The sequence below is a fragment of the Bombina bombina genome, chromosome 6 (assembly GCF_027579735.1).
Source record: "Bombina bombina isolate aBomBom1 chromosome 6, aBomBom1.pri, whole genome shotgun sequence".
Lineage (NCBI taxonomy): Eukaryota > Metazoa > Chordata > Amphibia > Anura > Bombinatoridae > Bombina > Bombina bombina.
The window spans coordinates 310,539,978-310,564,016 of NC_069504.1; the positions used below are offsets into that span (position 1 = coordinate 310,539,978).

The window sequence follows — 24,039 nt, forward strand, 5'->3', positions numbered from 1 at the left end:
ACACCAACAGATATATTTTTTCCAAATTTTGTGGTAAATCTTTCTAGTTACAGGCTTTCTGGCCTGAACAAGAGTATCGATAACAGAATCTGAGAACCCTCGCTTCGATAAGATCAAGCGTTCAATCTCCAAGCAGTCAGCTGGAGTGAAACCAGGTTCGGATGTTCGAACGGACCCTGAACAAGAAGGTCTCGTCTCAAAGGTAGCTTCCAAGGTGGAGCCGATGACATATTCACCAGATCTGCATACCAAGTCCTGCGTGGCCACGCAGGAGCTATCAAGATCACCGACGCCCTCTCCTGATTGATCCTGGCTACCAGCCTGGGGATGAGAGGAAACGGCGGGAACACATAAGCTAGTTTGAAGGTCCAAGGTGCTACTAGTGCATCCACTAGAGCCGCCTTGGGATCCCTGGATCTGGACCCGTAGCAAGGAACTTTGAAGTTCTGACGAGAGGCCATCAGATCCATGTCTGGAATGCCCCACAGCTGAGTGACTTGGGCAAAGATTTCCGGATGGAGTTCCCACTCCCCCGGATGCAATGTCTGACGACTCAGAAAATCCGCTTCCCAATTTTCCACTCCTGGGATGTGGATAGCGGACAGGTGGCAGGAGTGAGACTCCACCCATAGAATGATTTTGGTCACTTCTTCCATCGCTAGGGAACTCCTTGTTCCCCCCTGATGGTTGATGTACGCAACAGTTGTCATGTTGTCTGATTGAAACCGTATGAACTTGGCCCTCGCTAGCTGAGGCCAAGCCTTGAGAGCATTGAATATCGCTCTCAGTTCCAGAATATTTATCGGTAGAAGAGATTCTTCCCGAGACCAAAGACCCTGAGCTTTCAGGGATCCCCAGACCGTGCCCCAGCCCATCAGACTGGCGTCGGTCGTGACAATGACCCACTCTGGTGTGCGGAATGTCATCCCTTGTGACAGGTTGTCCAGGGACAGCCACCAACGGAGTGAGTCTCTGGTCCTCTGATTTACTTGTATCTTCAGAGACAAGTCTGTATAATCCCCATTCCACTGACTGAGCATGCACAGTTGTAATGGTCTTAGATGAATGCGCGCAAAAGGAACTATGTCCATTGCCGCTACCATCAACCCGATCACTTCCATGCACTGAGCTATGGAAGGAAGAGGAACGGAATGAAGTATCCGACAAGAGTCTAGAAGCTTTGTTTTTCTGGCCTCTGTCAGAAATATCCTCATTTCTAAGGAGTCTATTATTGTTCCCAAGAAGGGAACCCTTGTTGACGGAGATAGAGAACTCTTTTCCACGTTCACTTTCCATCCGTGAGATCTGAGAAAGGCCAGGACTATGTCCGTGTGAGCCTTTGCTTGAGGAAGGGACGACGCTTGAATCAGAATGTCGTCCAAATAAGGTACTACAGCAATGCCCCTTGGTCTTAGCACAGCTAGAAGGGACCCTAGTACCTTTGTGAAAATCCTTGGAGCAGTGGCTAATCCGAAAGGAAGCGCCATGAACTGGTAATGCTTGTCCAGGAATGCGAACCTTAGGAACCGATGATGTTCCTTGTGGATAGGAATATGTAGATACGCATCCTTTAAATCCACCGTGGTCATGAATTGACCTTCCTGGATGGAAGGAAGAATAGTTCGAATGGTTTCCATCTTGAACGATGGAACCTTGAGAAACTTGTTTAAGATCTTGAGATCTAAGATTGGTCTGAACGTTCCCTCTTTTTTGGGAACTATGAACAGATTGGAGTAGAACCCCATCCCTTGTTCTCTTAATGGAACAGGATGAATCACTCCCATTTTTAACAGGTCTTCTACACAATGTAAGAATGCCTGTCTTTTTATGTGGTCTGAAGACAACTGAGACCTGTGGAACCTCCCCCTTGGGGGAAGCCCCTTGAATTCCAGAAGATAACCTTGGGAGACTATTTCTAGCGCCCAAGGATCCAGAACATCTCTTGCCCAAGCCTGAGCGAAGAGAGAGAGTCTGCCCCCCACCAGATCCGGTCCCGGATCGGGGGCCAACATTTCATGCTGTCTTGGTAGCAGTGGCAGGTTTCTTGGCCTGCTTTCCCTTGTTCCAGCCTTGCATTGGTCTCCAAGCTGGCTTGGCTTGAGAAGTATTACCCTCTTGCTTAGAGGACGTAGCACTTTGGGCTGGTCCGTTTCTACGAAAGGGACGAAAATTAGGTTTATTTTTTGCCTTGAAAGGCCGATCCTGAGGAAGGGCGTGGCCCTTACCCCCAGTGATATCAGAGATAATCTCTTTCAAGTCAGGGCCAAACAGCGTTTTCCCCTTGAAAGGAATGTTAAGTAGCTTGTTCTTGGAAGACGCATCAGCCGACCAAGATTTCAACCAAAGCGCTCTGCGCGCCACAATAGCAAACCCAGAATTCTTAGCCGCTAACCTAGCCAATTGCAAAGTGGCGTCTAGGGTAAAAGAATTAGCCAATTTGAGAGCATTGATTCTGTCCATAATCTCCTCATAAGGAGGAGAATCACTATCGACCGCCTTTATCAGCTCATCGAACCAGAAACATGCGGCTGTAGCGACAGGGACAACGCATGAAATTGGTTGTAGAAGGTAACCCTGCTGAACAAACATCTTTTTAAGCAAACCTTCTAATTTTTTATCCATAGGATCTTTGAAAGCACAACTATCCTCTATGGGTATAGTGGTGCGTTTGTTTAAAGTGGAAACCGCTCCCTCGACCTTGGGGACTGTCTGCCATAAGTCCTTTCTGGGGTCGACCATAGGAAACAATTTTTTAAATATGGGGGGAGGGACGAAAGGAATACCGGGCCTTTCCCATTCTTTATTAACAATGTCCGCCACCCGCTTGGGTATAGGAAAAGCTTCTGGGAGCCCCGGCACCTCTAGGAACTTGTCCATTTTACATAGTTTCTCTGGGATGACCAACTTGTCACAATCATCCAGAGTGGATAATACCTCCTTAAGCAGAATGCGGAGATGTTCCAACTTAAATTTAAATGTAATCACATCAGGTTCAGCATGTTGAGAAATGTTCCCTGAATCAGTAATTTCTCCCTCAGACAAAACCTCCCTGGCCCCATCAGACTGGGTTAGGGGCCCTTCAGAAACATTATTATCAGCGTCGTCATGCTCTTCAGTATCTAAAACAGAGCAGTCGCGCTTACGCTGATAAGTGTTCATTTTGGCTAAAATGTTTTTGACAGAATTATCCATTACAGCCGTTAATTGTTGCATAGTAAGGAGTATTGGCGCGCTAGATGTACTAGGGGCCTCCTGAGTGGGCAAGACTCGTGTAGACGAAGGAGGGAATGATGCAGTACCATGCTTACTCCCCTCACTTGAGGAATCATCTTGGGCATCATTGTCATTGTCACATAAATCACATTTATTTAAATGAATAGGAATTCTGGCTTCCCCACATTCAGAACACAGTCTATCTGGTAGTTCAGACATGTTAAACAGGCATAAACTTGATAACAAAGTACAAAAAACGTTTTAAAATAAAACCGTTACTGTCACTTTAAATTTTAAACTGAACACACTTTATTACTGCAATTGCGAAAAAACATGAAGGAATTGTTCAAAATTCACCAAATTTTCACCACAGTGTCTTAAAGCCTTAAAAGTATTGCACACCAAATTTGGAAGCTTTAACCCTTAAAATAATGGAACCGGAGCCGTTTTGAACTTTAACCCCTTTACAGTCCCTGGTATCTGCTTTGCTGAGACCCAACCAAGCCCAAAGGGGAATACGATACCAAATGACGCCTTCAGAAAGTCTTTTCTAAGTATCAGAGCTCCTCTCACATGCGACTGCATGCCATGCCTCTCAAAAACAAGTGCGCAACACCGGCGCGAAAATGAGGCTCTGCCTATGCTTTGGGAAAGCCCCTAAAGAATAAGGTGTCTAAAACAGTGCCTGCCGATATTATTATATCAAAATACCCAAATAAAATGATTCCTCAAGGCTAAATATGTGTTAATAATGAATCGATTTAGCCCAGAAAAAGTCTACAGTCTTAATAAGCCCTTGTGAAGCCCTTATTTACGATCGTAATAAACATGGCTTACCGGATCCCATAGGGAAAATGACAGCTTCCAGCATTACATCGTCTTGTTAGAATGTGTCATACCTCAAGCAGCAAGAGACTGCTCACTGTTCCCCCAACTGAAGTTAATTGCTCTCAACAGTCCTGTGTGGAACAGCCATGGATTTTAGTGACGGTTGCTAAAATCATTTTCCTCATACAAACAGAAATCTTCATCTCTTTTCTGTTTCTGAGTAAATAGTACATACCAGCACTATTTCAAAATAACAAACTCTTGATTGAATAATAAAAACTACAGTTAAACACTAAAAAACTCTAAGCCATCTCCGTGGAGATGTTGCCTGTACAACGGCAAAGAGAATGACTGGGGTAGGCGGAGCCTAGGAGGGATCATGTGACCAGCTTTGCTGGGCTCTTTGCCATTTCCTGTTGGGGAAGAGAATATCCCACAAGTAAGGATGACGCCGTGGACCGGACACACCTATGTTGGAGAAATAATTACAAATTTACCTGTAAAATAAATCCTAACCTAAGTTATAATTAAACCTAACACTACCCTATCAATAAAATAATTAAATAAACTACCTACAATTACCTACAATTAACCTAACACTACACTATCAATAAATTAATTAAACACAATTCCTACCAATAAATACAATTAAATAAACTAGCTAAAGTACAAAAAATAAAAAACAACTAAGTTACAGAAAATAAAAAAATATTTACAAACATAAGAAATATATTACAACAATTTTAAACTAATTACACCTACTCTAAGCCCCCTAATAAAATAACAAAGCCCCCCAAAATAAAAAATTCCCTACCCTATTCTAAATTAAAAAAGTTACAAGCTCTTTTACCTTACCAGCCCTGAACAGGGCCCTTTGCGGGGCATGCCCCAAGAAGTTCAGCTCTTTTGCCTGTAAAAAAAAACATACAATACCCCCCCCCCAACATTACAACCCACCACCCACATACCCCTAATCTAACCCAAACCCCCCTTAAATAAACCTAACACTAAGCCCCTGAAGATCTTCCTACCTTGTCTTCACCATCCAGGTATCACCGATCCGTCCTGGCTCCAAGATCTTCATCCAACCCAAGCGGGGGTTGGCGATCCATAATCCGGTGCTGAAGAGGTCCAGAAGAGGCTCCAAAGTCTTCCTCCTATCCGGCAAGAAGAGGACATCCGGACCGGCAAACATCTTCATCCAAGCGGCATCTTCGATCTTCTTCCATCCGGTGCGGAGCGGGTCCATGTTGAAGCAGGCGACGCGGATCCATCCTCTTCTTCCGATGTCTCCCGACGAATGACGGTTCCTTTAAGGGACGTCATCCAAGATGGCGTCCCTCGAATTCCGATTGGCTGATAGGATTCTATCAGCCAATCGGAATTAAGGTAGGAATTTTCTGATTGGCTGATGGAATCAGCCAATCAGAATCTAGTTCAATCCGATTGGCCGATCCAATCAGCCAATCAGATTGAGCTCGCATTCTATTGGCTGATCGGAACAGCCAATAGAATGCGAGCTCAATCTGATTGGCTGATTGGATCAGCCAATCGGATTGAACTAGATTCTGATTGGCTGATTCCATCATCCAATCAGAAAATTCCTACCTTAATTCCGATTGGCTGATAGAATCCTATCAGCCAATCGGAATTCGAGGGATGCCATCTTGGATGACGTCCCTTAAAGGAACCGTCATTCGTCGGGAGACATCGGAAGAAGAGGATGGATCCGCGTCGCCTGCTTCAACATGGACCCGCTCCGCACCGGATGGAAGAAGATCGAAGATGCCGCTTGGATGAAGATGTTTGCCGGTCCGGATGTCCTCTTCTTGCCGGATAGGAGGAAGACTTTGGAGCCTCTTCTGGACCTCTTCAGCACCGGATTATGGATCGCCAACCCCCGCTTGGGTTGGATGAAGATCTTGGAGCCAGGACGGATCGGTGATACCTGGATGGTGAAGACAAGGTAGGAAGATCTTCAGGGGCTTAGTGTTAGGTTTATTTAAGGGGGGTTTGGGTTAGATTAGGGGTATGTGGGTGGTGGGTTGTAATGTTGGGGGGGGGGTATTGTATGTTTTTTTTTACAGGCAAAAGAGCTGAACTTCTTGGGGCATGCCCCGCAAAGGGCCCTGTTCAGGGCTGGTAAGGTAAAAGAGCTTGTAACTTTTTTAATTTAGAATAGGGTAGGGAATTTTTTATTTTGGGGGGCTTTGTTATTTTATTAGGGGGCTTAGAGTAGGTGTAATTAGTTTAAAATTGTTGTAATATATTTCTTATGTTTGTAAATATTTTTTTATTTTCTGTAACTTAGTTCTTTTTTATTTTTTGTACTTTAGCTAGTTTATTTAATTGTATTTATTGGTAGGAATTGTGTTTAATTAATTTATTGATAGTGTAGTGTTAGGTTAATTGTAGGTAATTGTAGGTAGTTTATTTAATTATTTTATTGATAGGGTAGTGTTAGGTTTAATTATAACTTAGGTTAGGATTTATTTTACAGGTAAATTTGTAATTATTTTAACTAGGTAGCTATTAAATAGTTCTTAACTATTTAATAGCTATTGTACCTGGTTAAAATAATTACAAAGTTGCCTGTAAAATAAATATAAATCATAAAATAGCTATAATATAATTATAATTTATATTGTAGCTATATTAGGGTGTATTTTACAGGTAAGTATTTATCTTTAAATAGGAATAATTTATTTAATAAGAGTTAATTTATTTCGTTAGATGTAAATTATATTTAACTTAGGGGGGTGTTAGTGTTAGGGTTAGACTTAGCTTTAGGGGTTAATACATTTATTAGAATAGCGGTGAGCTCCGATCGGAAGATTAGGGGTTAATAATTGAAGGTAGGTGTCGGCGATGTTAGGGAGGGCAGATTAGGGGTTAATACTATTTATGATAGGGTTAGTGAGGCGGATTAGGGGTTAATAACTTTATTATAGTAGCGCTCAGGTCCGCTCGGCAGATTAGGGGTTAATAAGTGTAGGTAGGTGTCGGCGACGTTGTGGGGGGCAGATTAGGGGTTAATAAATATAATATAGGGGTCGGCGATGTTAGGGGCAGCAGATTAGGGGTACATAGGGATAACGTAGGTGGCGGCGCTTTGCGGTCGGAAGATTAGGGGTTAATTATTTTAAGTAGCTGGCGGCGATGTTGTGGGGGGCAGATTAGGGGTTAATAAATGTAATATAGGGGTCGGCGGGGTTAGGGGCAGCAGATTAGGGGTACATAAGTATAACGTAGGTGGCGGTCGGCAGATTAGGGGTTAAAATTTTTAATCAAGTGTCGGCAATGTGGGGGGAGCTCGGTTTAGGGGTACATAGGTAGTTTATGGGTGTTAGTGTACTTTAGGGTACAGTAGTTAAGAGCTTTATAAACCGGCGTTAGCCAGAAAGCTCTTAACTCCTGCTATTTTCAGGCGGCTGGAATCTTGTCGTTAGAGCTCTAACGCTCACTGCAGAAACGACTCTAAATACCAGCGTTAGAAAGATCCCATTGAAAAGATAGGATACGCAAATGGCGTAGGGGGATCTGCGGTATGGAAAAGTCGCGGCTGCAAAGTGAGCGTTAGACCCTTTAATCACTGACTCCAAATACCAGCGGGCGGCCAAAACCAGCGTTAGGAGCCTCTAACGCTGGTTTTGACGGCTACCGCCGAACTCTAAATCTAGGCCTAAATCTAGAAATAGTCAAACCATTTTTAATCTTCCAGGATTATTGCTGTTCCAGGGCTGTACCAAAAGACCAAAAGATCAGCCAGGAAATAACAGACCTGTGAGCTTAACATCTGTGCTGGGGAAATAATTTTAAAGATTATTGCGGGATAATATTTAGGAATACATTCTGAACAACAATATTATCAGTAGGAGTCAATGTGGTTTTATGAAGGACAGATATAATTCCACATATAATATTATTGTACAAAATGAGAGTGATTTAGACGTAAAATGCTTGTGCTTAAAAAAAAACTGGCTTAATGATAGAGTTGGGCACAATTGATAAGTGGGGTCCCTTAGGGTTCTGTCCTTTGTACACTTCTCTTGTTGTTTATTAAAGATCTTGAAATGGTCATTGAAAGTCAAGTGTCAGTGTTGGCAAATGACACACAGGCTGAACAAGATATTACTTCTCTAAACATAGATAATAAATACAGGCCCAGCACTGAACACAATCTTTCTTAGTTCCAATCTTGTAGTAGGTGCACATAGCAGGGGTTACTGCATTCTCCTCTCATATAGAGCATCAATCATATATAATGAAGCTAGAGCACCACAAATATCTTCAAAGGATATTACCTTTATTCAACAGAAAACAAGCGATGCATGATTAAGGCCTATGAGGCAGAAACACTGCATGCTTTCTGTTGAATAAAGGCAATATCCTTTGACGAGATTTGTGGTGCTGTGGCTTTATAATATGGATTACTTCTCTTAAGAGGGACTTGGATAAATTGAGGGACTGGACAGGCAAGTGGCAGATGAGATTCAATCTAGATAAATGCAAAGTTATACATTTTGGTAGCAAAAATAAACATGCAACTTATACAATAAATTGTGTTGAGTTAGGAATATCATTAAATAAAAAGGAATTGGGAGTTATTTAAGATAAAAGGCTTAGCAATAATATTCAATATCAATCAACAGTTCCAAAGACTAGTTAAGGTACAGTTGTGCATATCAAGGGATATAAAGTCATGTGATGAAAGTATAAGTTTGCCTCTTTATAAATAATTGGTAAAACTCCACCATTAAAATGCAGAACAATTTTTGGCACCAGTTTTTTAGAAGGGCACTATAGTACTGTAAAAAGTGTAGAGGAGGATGACAAAATTGATAAGGGAATAAAGATTGGCATTATGAAGAATGGCTGCAAATATTTACACTGTAAAAGAGGTGTCTACAAAGGCATATAATTATATTAAACTAATACCTAAAGGGCACAAGGACAAGAGGTCATCCATTAAAACATGAATAGAGATTTCACTTACATTGCGTAAGGGGTTCTTTACAGTAAGAATAATAAGTATATGGAATTATCTGTCTAGCAAGATTGCTTCAGAAAATTTAGTAGATGTTTTCAAAAAAAGTTCTAGATTTTTTTTAATAATTTTTTTGCAAAACACCAAATACTAACAGTATAGTAACATTTTGATCCAAGAAGATAGCTGATTGGTACTTTGGACACAAGAAGGATTTTGTTCCTTTTGAGGAATGTTGGAAATCTTATTTTAAATCAGCAGTAGTAACAGAAATGTGTGCAAGGTTTGAAGGAACGTTCTGGTCAAAATTTAGATGCACATAGATGAATTACATCTTTGAGTAGAAACATATTTACAATATACATGTAATGGCAAAAATGCTTCTAGTAAAGGTTATCACTGTTTTAGTGTTAACATTTTTCTCTGTACGTGCATGTGAAGCATAGCTAGAAATTCTCAGGACACCTGTATTTTAAATACTGCAGCTGCCCAGAGCACCAGTGGGGCTTGTATCATGTCAGCAATTAAAGGGACATGAAACCCCCAAATTTTCTTCATGATTTGGATAGCGCATACAATTTTAAATGACTTTCCAAAACACTTCTATTGTCAAATTGTAGCCAATGACAAGAGACAAATATGTGCAGGCACCAATCAGAAGCCAGCTACCACTAGTGTAGGATATGTGCGTATTCTTTTTCAATGAAGGATACAAAGGGAACAAAGTGCATTTGAAAATAAAAGTGAATTTAAAAGTGTCTTCCGAGTCACGCAGGTTCAATTTTGACTTTCCTATCATTTAAACAAATAGAGTCATTACCAGATGCAACAAGCACCTTAGGCTCTCTGAGCAAGTGTTCTGTTTAAAATGCTTTTGCACAGTACATACTTATACACATTTGAAAGAGCTATAGCTTTTATTAAACCCCTTTTTGCTAATACATATATATTACATATATACATGTATATTACAAAAATGCTTATATTTAAAACAGAAATCCATCCATGTGGATTCCAATTTTGGCTGTAATGTCCCTTTGAACTTTATGTACTTGAATCTTTTTTTAATCTATATGTTACTCAAGTGGTTTTTGGGTTCCATTGCTATGATATTCCAAACTGTCAGAAGACACTATTTGAATCAGTTAAAAGGACAAAAAAAAACAATTTATTTTTTCATTATTCAGATAAATAGATTAAAAAAGGCAGGAATGTAAGCAAAGGTACACAGAAACAAATAGTTTATTTAATGATTCAGATAAATAGATTTGAGAAAGCAGGAATGTAAGCATAGGAGTCGGACCATTTTTGGTTCAGCAAACCAAAAATGGACTGGCTCCTATGCTTACATTTCTGTTTTTTTTTTTAAATAAAGATAGCAAGAGAATGAAGAAAAATGTATAATAGGAGTAAAGTAGAAAGTTGCTTAAAATTGCATGCTCTATCTGAATTATGAAATAATAAAAAAGTGTTTTTTTGTGTCCTTTTAAAGGGACAGTGAAATAAAAATTAAACTTTCATGATTCAGATAGAGCATAATATTTTAAACAACTTTCTAATTCACTTCTATTATCTAATATATATAAAAATATATAAAATATTGGAGGGGCGGAGCCAACTTCTGGAGCGGCAGGACACATTTTATTGAAGCTCCTGATCTTAAAATTGTTTTTTTTTCTATGTTTTGCTATAATTATTCAGTCAATTGTACCCATTCAAGAGAAGATATATATATAACTCAATATCAGCAAGATCTTAGGGTTGATTCTTGACGGCATTCCTACCTATGCTCTCCAGAAAGCCATGCGGACCTGCTCTTGCCTAATCTCAAGAGATAATACATCTACAATGAGTCTACTGCGTGTCTGGGGCTACCGCATGATTCCCCCCCAGATTCTGGGTTACAAGGTAGTTTATAACTACCACATTTAAGACCATCTTTCTCAAGCTAATGAGGGAGCCATCAAGTCTGTAAACGAATACTCGCACTGCTGAGCCGCTTGAAATCTCTGAACATGGAGGCCTTGGACAAGTGGGAAACGTAAGTGATGCAACTAATAGAAAACCACTATAAAAGTTTAGAACTTGAACTATGCAACCTACTCCCAGCTTCAAGACCTAAATACATTGGTCAAACAGTGAGAATGACTGACCCGATAAAGGAAAACCATACCAGCTCTCTCCCAACAACTGCACATCATAGAGATGATCATATACCCCAAGGCGGGATTGCAATGGAGCCTTCACCTAACATATCTAAACAAGTGAAGATATACGAGTTAAACTCATCTTTAGAGCTAGCTGACACAAGCGAGGGCCACTTACTTAACTCTGTTGATGCAGTACAGCGAGGATCCCTAACAGCGTCTGAAACTGTGAGCAGTAAGACTGCCCGGTCCCTGAATACCCCCACAGACCCTCAGTGTACTAGCTGGCTGACAGTCCGGGATGGGTGTCTGGCTTCACCCACAGCATATCAACGATCCTCACCTTGCCGATCTATAGATCCGACGCCATGTGCAGCTGTTTCTCTATACCCCACTCATGATACCGAGCATAACAATTACTTGGGACACAGCTACCTTCAAACATATACAGCCATTTTGGTCTTGATATCTGAGAAGGAGGATATATTGCAGCACCAACCATTCCCTGCTAGTACAAGACTTTTAGGACTGAAGGTGAGCCATACTTGGAAGGCACAACTGCTAGAATTTGTGGAGGGGGTAAGAAACTACAAAGGTGCTTCCCAGAACCTTTTCCTCCAGCAATTTATTTACAAGGGGACTTACACATCAGTTCTGTCGACTGCAACAAGTGTACTTACAAGACTGTTACCCTTATTGTGTAATGGAACAGACTTCAAAGTTGTCCGTGTTGGCGTAGGGTAAAATGTATTCAAAATTTTCCATATATGCTCTGCATACCCTAAAGTTATTTGTTCTGGAAGAGCTCCAAATATGGATGTTACTTTAAACTAATGTTTTATTTCTGAGATGTACTCAAGTTAATGCATAACCTAATTTTACCTGTACTGTGCAACCTCCTTAGCAGACTTGTTCTTGCTACACATATAAAGGAAATTGGCAATCAATTAAATAATTGACTCCCTGGGGAGAAATGCACAGTAACTAGACAACATCTCATGCAGTACTGTATGCTGTATGTTAATTGACTACCGGTTTTATCTTTTCTAATAACTGCTATATTCATATCTGTTTACTAGATTCAATAGTTGCCAACCCTGTAGACATGTTGTAGATTCAGACAATATATAAGCTTATTCCTGATATCTGCGTCCGAGATTCAGGGAAGTAATCTATTATTTAACTTTTGGTGTCTTGCAGCATGTTAATGGGATAGTTTCTAACAAGGTTTATAATGTTTAAGTACTGACTATTTGATCTTTCAAGTTAATTGAAAAATAGTAAAAAATCTCAGTAAGACTGGTGTCTGTTCTCTGAGATCTATTAGTAGTCTTTATGTCTATAGTGCTCTACATGAAGACCTTTCAGTCAGAGTACAGAGTGCCTCTGAGATAAGGACACTATAAGGTTAATAACATATATGTTTTGATAGTTACTTCTATTATCCTTCTTATTATAGTTAACTAATTGTTAATATTCACATGCTCATAGGACAGCTGTTTACTATATGTTCTGTAAATGTCAAGTCAATTACTCTGAGTAACCTCTTGCCTATAGCCTATATTCCCTATAGAGCTCCTATAAAATAGAAAGTTTGGCTAATAGTTTAAGGAAGATAACTTGCATACTATTTTCACTACCCCTGTTTAAAATGGAATCCTTTTTCTGTTGATTTACCCCTATACATTTTGTCAAACTCATATTGTATATTTGATATAGGGTCAGTCCTTCCTTTGGAGAGTTGTCTAGGGTTTTTTATTTTTCTTTCTCTTTCTTACTATTATTATATATTTTTATGTGATGTTCATTCCATCTCTCATAAGATATTATATATATCCCTGTTAAGGGAGACAGAAAAAGTTCCAATATATATTACACCATAGATATAGCCTTTTCTTTAGTCAGACAGCAGCTACTGAATATCGTATAATCATTTGTTCCACGCCCCTCCACACACAAAAGTTGGTAATGGAAATGTGCAGAAAGTGGTTGGATTACTTTCAACTGTTGAATTTCACTGTTGGTTTGTTTGCATCTTGGGTCCAAGAGCTGCCCTTTTTCTTTCTTTCTTTTTTATTCCTCCACTGAAATTCCCCATTGTGCCATAGCTATCTTTTTGGGGGTCCAAAAGAGACCTCTATATATCATTAGGGGAAATCATCTCATATGCTACCATGTTTAAGGGGACATATATCAACAACAAAAAAATAATACTTGAGGTTCACTACTTTGTATAATCGGGTTTTGTTTATAATATTACTTTGACAATGTATTATAGGGGACTCAATCTGATCCCATATTACGTGTACTTCTGTATTTATCTTGAAACCCTCTGATGTAACTTGCCTGTTATGTTACTTTTATAACCTAAAAAAAGAAAATTAGAAAAAAAAAATTATATATATAAAATATTGGCACCCCTGCATTTCTGTCAAATAATGCACCACTTTGCCCAGAAACTTGTTGCTATTACAAATGTTTAGGAATTCTTATGTTTATTTCTTTTGTTTGCATTGATATGACACAAAAAAGTGGAGAAAAAAAAGCCAAATCTGATCTCAAAACAACAGTTTGGAAAAGGAACCCTTCCAATCTGAGAGACCTTGAGCTGTTGGCAAAAGAAGAGTGGTCCAAAATTCCAGTAGAGAGGTGTAAGAAACTCAATGATGGTTTCAGGAAGCGATTGACTTCAGTTATTTTTTCCAAGGAGTGTGCTACCAAATATTAAATTGAGGGTGCCAATAATTTTGTCCAGTCAATTTTTGGAGTTTTGCGTGGAATGTGTCAGATTTGGCTTTTTTTACTCCACTTTTTTGTGTCATACCAATACAAACAAAAGAAATAAACATGAGAATGCCTAAACATTTGTAATTGCAACAATTTTCTAGGTGAAGTGGTGCATTATCTGACAGAAATATTTTTGGCCATGGCTGTATACAGGGAGTGCAGAATTATTAGGCAAATGAGTATTTTGACCACCTCATCCTCTTTATGCATGTTGTCTTACTCCAAGCTGTATAGGCTTGAAAGCCTACTACCAATTAAGCATATTAGGTGATGTGCATCTCTGTAATGAGAAGGGGTGTGATCTAATGACATCAACACCCTATATGAGGTGTGCATAATTATTAGCCAACTTCCTTTCCTTTGGCAAAATGGGTCAAAAGAAGGACTTCACAGGCTCAGAAAAGTCAAAAATAGTGAGATATCTTGCAGAGGGATGCAGCACTCTTAAAATTGCAAAGCTTCTGAAGCGTGATCATCGAACAATCAAGCGTTTCATTCAAAATAGTCAACATGGTCGCAAGAAGCGTGTGGAAAAACCAAGGCGCAAAATAACTGCCCATGAACTGAGAAAAGTCAAGCGTGCAGCTGCCAAGATGCCACTTGCCACCAGTTTGGCCATATTTCAGAGCTGTAACATCACTGGAGTGCCAAAAAGCACAAGGTGTGCAATACTCAGAGACATGGCCAAGGTAAGAAAGGCTGAAAGATGACCACCACTGAACAAGACACACAAGCTGAAACGTCAAGTCTGGGCCAAGAAATATCTCAAGACTGATTTTTCTAAGGTTTTATGGACTGATGAAATGAGAGTGAGTCTTGATGGGCCAGATGGATGGGCCCGTGGCTGGATTGGTAAAGGGCAGAGAGCTCCAGTCCGACTCAGACGCCAGCAAGGTGGAGGTGGAGTACTGGTTTGGGCTGGTATCATCAAAGATGAGCTTGTGGTGCCTTTTCCGGTTGAGGATGGAGTCAAGCTCAACTCCCAGTCCTACTGCCAGTTTCTGGAAGACACCTTCTTCAAGCAGTGGTACAGGAAGAAGTCTGCATCCTTCAAGAAAAACATGATTTTCATGCAGGACAATGCTCCATCACACGCGTCCAAGTACTCCACAGCGTGGCTGGCAAGAAAGGGTATAAAAGAAGGAAATCTAATGACATGGCCTCCTTGTTCACCTGATCTGAACCCCATTGAGAACCTGTGGTCCATCATCAAATGTGAGATTTACAAGGAGGGAAAACAGTACACCTCTCTGAACAGTGTCTGGGAGGCTGTGGTTGCTGCTGCACGCAATGTTGATGGTGAACAGATCAAAACACTGACAGAATCCATGGATGGCAGGCTTTTGAGTGTCCTTGCAAAGAAAGGTGGCTATATTGGTCACTGATTTGTTTTTGTTTTGTTTTTGAATGTCATAAATGTATATTTGTGAATGTTGAGATGTTATATTGGTTTCACTGGTAAAAATAAATAATTGAAATGGGTATATATTTGTTTTTTGTTAAGTTGCCTAATAATTATGCACAGTAATAGTCACCTGCACACACAGATATCCCCCTAAAATAGCTATAACTAAAAACAAACTAAAAACTACTTCCAAAACTATTCAGCTTTGATATTAATGAGTTTTTTGGGATCATTGAGAACATGGTTGTTGTTCAATAATAAAATTAATCCTCAAAAATACAACTTGCCTAATAATTCTGCACTCCCTGTATATATATATATATATATATATATATACACACACACATACATACAAACATACAACAACTTTTAAAATTATGGAGAGGCGAAAAGTGAGCTTAAAATCCTCCACTAAGCACAAAATGTAGAGAAAATATTTTGTGTTACAAGCCTTCTGACTTGTCTAGATTTGTTAATGAACTACACAATGAGTTATTCATTTTCTCTCTCTCTCTCTCTCTCTCTCTCTCTCTCTCTCTCTCTCTCTCTCTCTATATATATATATATATATATATATATATATATATTTACGACTGTGGTACAGCCAAGAGGGTTAACAATATTTCAATCAAAAACCTATCCAAAATGTATTTTTTTTACGTTTATAATTCTGTAAAAAAAAAAAAAAAAAACCCACACAAGTTATAGGGCCGGACTGGGAAATCAGACTGACCCTGGAAATTTGTATAGACTGGACCAGACCCGCCCCCCCTCTGGGTCAGCTTTGCCCCCTGGCCAGCCCCGCTGCCCTCCAGCCCAATATCCCTGGCAATGTAAGGACACCTCCCTGTAGCTGATCCCCAAAGGAAATAGCCTCCACTGCCTAATGGAGCGGAGTGGTCTGGCCGCATTTGAGCTGGCAAAAAGCAAGTTGGCCGCTCCTTCACCTGTCGGCTGCTCTGCTCCTTCACTGGCTGCAGAGGTGGATTTCTGGGGTGAAGTTGCCATGGCCAGCCAAGCCCAGTGGGTGCAGCAAGAGCTGGGATCAGGAATAGGGATCTGAAATGCTTGCAGGCAAGGCTGTCCTCTGGCAGCGGAAGCAGAATTATTCCAGGCATGTCAGGCAGCTCTCCTTCCCACTTAACCCTCACACAGGCTGGGGAGCAAGCCTTGGGCTGGCTGGTCTGTCAATAGTGCTGCTTGCAGGAGAGCACCATGTCACTCTGGTACAAACAGAGGGTTAAAAAGTACTATAGACTCAGGGACTGTGAGGCACACAGTACTTTGTACTCTTACAAGCACAGTCAGCTCCTGTCAGCTGCCGGCCCACCGGGATTTTTCCCGGTATCTCGGCTGCCCAATCCGGCCCTGACAAGTTGGTGAAATCAATAAAAGATTTTCTTTACTATCGGCTAGATTACGAGCTTTGCGATATGGAGTAAAAAAGCAGCGTTATGGGTTATAACGCTGCTTTTTCACTACCGCTGCTATTACGAGTCTTGTAGGTACAGTTGTCCCGCACAATTTTTTTGTCGTACCGCAAATTAACTTAACTTACACAATTTGCGTAAAGTCTTTTTTTCAATGGGACTTCCACAGCGCTGGTATTACAAGCTTTTTCTGGGAGGCCAAAAAGTGAGCGGTACAGCCTATCCCGCAAGATTCGTAATGCAATCTAAAGTCAGTAGTTATGAGTTTTACACTACAAAGCTGTAGCATAAAACTCATAACTAAAGTGCTAAAAAGTACAATAACACCCATAAAATACCTATTAACCCCTAAACCGAGGCCCTCCCACATTGCAAACACTAAAATAAAATTATTAACCCCTAATCTGCCGCTCCGGACATCGCCGCCACTATAATAAACATATTAACCCCTAAACCGCCGCAATGCCCATACAAATGCCCTTTTCAGGGAATGGGGAGCTTAGGGTTTTTTAGTTAGGATTTTATTTGGGTGGTTGCCCCGCAAAAGGCCCTTTTAAGGGCTATTGGTAGTTTAGTTTTGGCTAGAGGTTTTTTTATTTGGGGGGGGGGGGGCTTTTTTATTTTGATAGGGCTATTATATTAGGTGTAATTAGTTAAAATATCTGATAATTTATTTTTTTATTTTGTGTAATTTAGTGTTTTTTTTGTAATTTAGGTAATTGTATTTAATTTAGGTAATTGATTTAATTGTAGTGTAAGGTTAGGTGTTAGTGTAAGACAGGTTAGGTTTTATTTTACAGGTAAATTTGTATTTATTTTAGCTAGGTAGTTAGTAAATAGTTAATAACTATTTAGTACCTTTTAGGGGTTAATAAAATTTAACTAGTGTTTGCGATGCGGGAGTACGGTGGTTTATGAGTTAATATGTTTATTATAGTGGTGGCGACGTTGGGGGCGGAAGATTAGGGGTTAATAACATTATGTAGGTGTCGGCGATGTTGGGGGCAGTAGATTAGGGGTTAAAAAATATATTGTAGGTATCGGCGATGTTGGGGGCAGCAGATTAGGGGTTCATAAGTGTAGGTGGTGGCGGCGGCGATGTCGGGAGCAGCAGATTAGGGGTTAATAAATATAATGTAGGTGTCGGCGATGTCGGAGGCGGAAGATTAGGGGTTCATAAGTGTAGGTGCAGCGACATTGGGTGCGGGAGATTAGGGGTTAATAAGTATAATGTATGTGTCGGCGATGTTGGGGGCCGCAGATTAGGGGTTAATAAGTGTAAGATTAGGGGTGTTTAGACTCAGGGTTTATGTTAGGGTGTTAGGTGCAAACATACATTTAGATTCCCCATAGGAATCAATGGGGCTGTGTTACGGAGCTTTACACTGCTTTTTTGCAGGTGTTAGGCTTTTTTTCAGCCGGCTCTCCCCATTGATGTCTATAGGGAAATCGTGCACGAGCATGTAAAACCAGTTTACCGCTGACTTAAGCAGTCCTGGTATTGGAGTGCGATATGGAGCACAATTTTGCTCAACGCTCACTTCTTGCCTGTTAATGCCGGGTTTATGAAAACCTGTAATACCAGCGCTGTAGGGAAGTGAGCGGTGACAATAACGTGCAAGTTAGCACCGCACCCCTCTTAACGCAAAACTCGTAATCTAGCCGTATATTTGTATCTGTTGCTTATGTCTGCCTGTCCTGATATCTGTACCAAAGGACAGGTGAAATAATCAGCTGATCAGTAACCAAGGTTAGTTACCCTCTCCCACCCACCAGCTGATTATTTAACCTGTGCTCTAGTTCAGATATCATAAAAATGGGGGTCCTGAGGACTGAAATTAAGAAGTACTGTACTATTAGACCAGGAACCTAATTTACTAATTTAAAATAGAAAATACAGCTCCCCACCTGCAACTTTGTTTAAAGGGATTAAACCCAAAATATTTCTTTCATGATTCAGATAGAGAAAACAATTTTAAACAACATTCCGATTTACTTCTATTATTTAATTTGCTTCATTCTTCAGATATCCTTTGTTGAAAAAAATAGTAATGCACATGGTTGAGCCGATCACACGAGGCATCTATGTGCAGCCACCAATCAGTCGCTTCTGAGCCTATTTAGATATGCTTTTCAACAAAGGATATCAGGAGAATGACGCAAATTAGATAATAGAAGTAAATTGGAAGGTTGTTGAAAATTGCATGTTCTTTCTACATCAAAGAAAAAAAATTGGGTTTCAAGCCCCTTTAAGAACCTTCAATCATTAAAAATCTTGAATCAGAGTAACTTTGCATTCTGATAAGGAAATAACTTACCTAGTGAGTTTAGCTATTCATATACTTTTACTGTAAAACAGTTCAACTAGACCTTATTTACATACATAACTTCTCTGAAGTTATTTCATTAAGCATGTGTGGTCTTACATAATTATTACAAGCAGTTTAAAACTGTTTGACCTTAACATCTATATACTATTACTGGAAAATTCATAAAACCAAAAGTTTATAAACTGGTAATCTGGCTGCCTTCCATCCATTTCAATTACTGAGGTACTAATCATATTTTCAACTAATATGTTTAGTACTCACACTATATATTAGAAAAAATTGCACGTTTTTTCCATCACACCTTTCCACCTTTTTGGGCTATATTTTTTACTATTATGACTAAATAATGAACACCTGTGCCAAAGGGACAAAATACCTCAAAAGTTGTATCATGCATATGAAATAGCAATATTTTAACATTTAAAAAAAAAATAAGATAAAGCAGATTACTTTGATTTTCAAGCTAAAAGGGAGTATATCTGGGACTTACATTAAAAAAGAAAAAAGAAAAAAGAAAAGAAAATACTATCCCTTATAATATTGATTTGTTTTTCTGTGTATTATTCATACCTCTCAACATTTTCCTAAGGGCTTTCCCGGAAAATGTTATATTTCCTGTGAAATATATACAAACGCACACATACAGACACACGCACACACACACACACACACACACAAGTACAATTATATGTATGTATGTACTATATATATATATATATTTATATATACACACACATATATACATGCATACATACATACACACACGTGCAGAAAAAAAGGAATATACATTAAAGTTAAGAATAGCTTACTGTTAAGGTTAGCAGTTTGCCATATGTAAGATGTGCTGGTATGTGATCAGACTTTGATCTCAATGACTCCATATACCAATGTTCAGCTTCTGACACCTTGTTCAGTCTCATGTAGGCCTCTCCTGAAGGGGGAGAAAGAAAAAAAAAGATAATGGTTCAAGATTGCCAGTATCAATTACATTAGACAAAGCCTTATCCAGTAACTGTAACAAACAGCTCAGTAGGAGATGCAGAAAAGTACTAGACTTGTGGAGGTAGAAAGGTTGAATCATGGTGTGAAGGATGGAAGGAAGTTATTAAGTTTAGTTTCACTGCAGTGATTCTGTAAGTGGATATACCACATATCACAGAGTCTGAACTCTCTGAATTGAGCTAACCTCATTTGGTTGATTTACAATAAAAACTAGTCTAGATATATATATTCATATATCTCAAGGGGTAAAAAAACAAGAGGGGAACAAACAGATTTACAAGCAAGTACTTTCTTGCATGCTGGTAAATCAGAGGCACACAATATAATACAAATTCCTGAAAAAGACAAATTCTTAAATAGTCTGATGAAAATGAAGATAACAACTCTATGAAGCTAGCCAGAAACAGCAGTTATGAAGCAGCGGTCTAAAGACCGCTGCTCCATAACCCTGTTCGCCTGCTCTGAGCAGGCGGACAGACATCGCCGGAATTCAACCCGGTTGCGTGCGATCGTGTTGATTGACACCCCTCTGCTGGCGGCCAATTGGCCACGAGTCTGCAGGGGGGGGCGTTGCACCAGCAGCTCACAAGAGCTGCTGGTGCAATGCTGACTACGGAGAGCGTATTGCTCTCCGGATTCAGCGAGGTCTGGCGGGCCTGATCCGCACTGTCGGATCAGGTCCGCCAGACCTTTGATAAATAGGCCTCTATGTGTTTTACTATAATCAGCACCAGCAGTTGGTATCTAATAACAAACAGTGGCATGAAAAATGTCACAAACTACATCTTCAGTCAACTGATAGTATTTCTTACAAAATACACAGAACATAAGCAGACAGCAGAAACTTGTACAAAGTAAAAACATAAATTATGCTTACCTGATAATTTCCTTTTCTTCAGACGGAAAGAGTCCATAGCTGCATTCATTACTTTTGGGAATTCAGAACCTGGCCACCAGGAGGAGGCAGACACCCCAGCCAAAGGCTTAAATGCCTCTACCATTTCCCCCATCCCCCAGTCATTCTGCTGAGGAACAAGGAACAGTAGAAGAAGCATAGGGTGAAAAAAGGTGCCAAAAGAACAAAAATAACCGACTCCCCTCAGAAAAATTACGGGTGGGGAGCTGTGGACTCTTTCCGTCTGAAGAAAAGGAAATGATCAAGTAAGCATATTTTATGTTTTTCTTCATAAACGGAAAGAATCCACAGCTGCATTCATTACTTTTGGAAAAACAATACCCAAGCTATAGAGGACACTGAATGCTAAAATGGGAGGGTACAAAAGGCGGCCCATTCTGAGGGCACCAGGCCTAAACCCCTACTCCAGAAACCCAGCTTCGTCCGAAACCTTGAAAAAAACCTTGAAAAAAGGAAAAAGCCCAAGGACACTGACGCGCAGATAATCCATAAGCCTTGCTAGAGACCGCAGGAACTAGACTCGACTAAACCAACAGCCTCCAGGAGACACCATCACCCGACAGTCGGTCTCCAAACAACAAGCCCCATTCATCAGAGAAAAGGAACAAACAGCCATATTCTCCGCAAAGGAGAAAGGACACGAAGGAGACATCCATCAAGGATTCCAGAGAACCCATAGGGCACAAATAAAACCAGAAATCGGGTCCAAACGATCCCCAAAGAACACCGGGCGAAACCCGGACAGCCAAACCAACCGAAATCTAACCGGTCTCGTACAACAAGGGAGGCAATGACCAACCCTAGATTGCTCAAAATCCCCGAAATCAAAACCCAGAGAAGAGAATCTTCCCAAACAAAGTGCATCCGCACCCAAGAAGGTAACTGAAGGCGAAACCCCCAGAAACCGTTAAAGACAGTTTAGATATCCAAATATCCAAAAACCGTAAACCTTGTGCAGCAACTCAGATATGGAAACCCCTGACGGTAACCACCTGAAGAATCAGAACACTGCACACTGTTGTCATCCGAAGATGAATCTAGAATTTTGATATATGCAAACAGGCGGAAGCAGATGAAGTTAAGTCCAAACCCTAACCAACAGCTTGCTAGGCATCCAGCTAACCAGCGCCAGTCCTTTCCACAAAATCCAAACCGTGGAAAAGAAGCAGAGCCCTCAAGGAAGGCTCATCAAAGCTCAATGACCCGAGGGCAAAATTTGCAGAGCAACAGATCTCAATGCTACTCCCACACCAGACCAGCTCAAGCGACAGGCATGTCTGATAGACAGGGGAGACAAAACAACCCCAAACCCCCCAGGGAATGGAAGAAGTGGGAAATTACCCACCCCAACAGAGTTCGGGTGCCAACCCTTTCGCTCCTTCAAACATAAGACACTTCCAAGAGAACCCCCGAGGACTGTGGGAAGTAAAAAAGTGCAAAATAGATCTTTAAAAAATCTGGCACAACTCTCCTTTCTACTCTCCAATAGCTGGTCAAACAAGCCACAGAGCCGCAGACTGCTGCCTCCTAAATAAAAGGCACTCGCTCCGCAAACAAGAGCGTAAACAAGAGCTTGAGAGAGGCCCAAATACACGACCCTACAAGTATGAGGCTGTTACGCTAACTCGTGTTCCAAAAAAAGGCCTAAAGAGATAACTTTGATAGTTGCACTTGAAGAGAAGATGCAGCACCCAAAGCAGTACTCAAACTCTCAGCCTTGCGCTTCCTAGGCTGCACGGCTAACCACTAGACCACAATGGCCTGTGTCACTCCTCCTGCCCCAAGGCAGGACCCCAATGAACAAATTATCATGCAAAGTGAAGAGAAAATCAGCTGCAGCTAGATTCAAACTCCCAACCCTCTGGTTGCTAGGTGGCGAAGCCATCTACCGGACCACCAGCGCTGGACGACTCCAGAAAAAGAAGACCCTACACTGAAGGAGACAATCTACCCCCCCAAAGGGGAGGGCCCAGAGAGAAACGGCACACATGTCCACAAGGACTAGAAAACCGTAGGCTAATCAGTTGAAGACTGAATGAAGATCATCCAGATCACCACTGATGATACAACAGTGAAAAACTCACCGTAAAAAGGAGCACTTTCTTAATTACAAACCAGTCCCCATTGGAAACTGGGTCATCCCGAACCAGTCTACAGGATCATAAGACCATAAAGATCTGATATAAAGACCCTAGAACTGGAACCCAGAGCTGTTCTAAAATGAACGACATCTCCAGGGAGCACAAGGTACCTCGTCTGAAGATTCAGACCTCACAGGGGAAGATATCCGGGATAGACCGGAGAAACGGGCACATAACTTACTCACAAATTACCAGACCAAAGGGAAGAGAATGCCCCTAGCAGGAGGCCAACTCCCCACCAACAAGGAGCTAGGTTGTAGTCATGCAAACTACTCTAGAACCCAGAGGCCCCAAGTACTACATTCACAAAGTCCAAAACTAAGGGATAATTATAAGAGCAGAAATCCCCCGAAGGGAGAGTAGAAAAAAAAACTAGTCTCCATAATCCTCTCAGATTAACGTTCAGGAGGACCATCCCAAGGAGGAGGAATGCCGAGCATCCCAATCCAGACGGAACATCCCCTGAGCGAAAGATAGGAAGGAGGGGACAACAGTCTATCATCCCTTATACGGAACTACGAACTCCTGGGAGCAGAAAAAGGGCTGCACGGCCCTCAACTTCTGCCGAGAAAGACCGGACGAAGTCCAAACAGTCTCGACCCAAAGGAAGAGACCTCAAGAGGGAATAAACCCTAAAAGGACAATCCCAAAAAAACCTTGAAAGACAAGACCGCCAGGAACTGGCTGCACGAAGGACCTAAAACCTTCAACTTCTACCTACAATGGGAAGAAACACTCTGGAAGCCAAATCTGAACCAACAGAGTATGATGTAGCGGCTCTCAACGGAGTCCCGGCCACTAGACTGAAAGGCTAATGAGGACCGAACACGATCCCTCCATGCCCCTAAACAAA

General features: G+C 40.8%; 1 protein-coding gene across 1 annotated transcript in view; it reads right to left on the bottom strand.

Annotated features, from left to right (window-relative positions):
• Positions 1–24,039, bottom strand: part of TMTC2 (transmembrane O-mannosyltransferase targeting cadherins 2) — a 711,043-nt gene that overhangs the window by 183,245 nt on the left and 503,759 nt on the right. Inside the window, exon 8 of the mRNA XM_053716930.1 lies at positions 19,937–20,058. Within this exon, the coding sequence (XP_053572905.1) occupies positions 19,937–20,058 (122 nt within the window). The remainder of the gene's footprint in view (positions 1–19,936; positions 20,059–24,039) is intronic.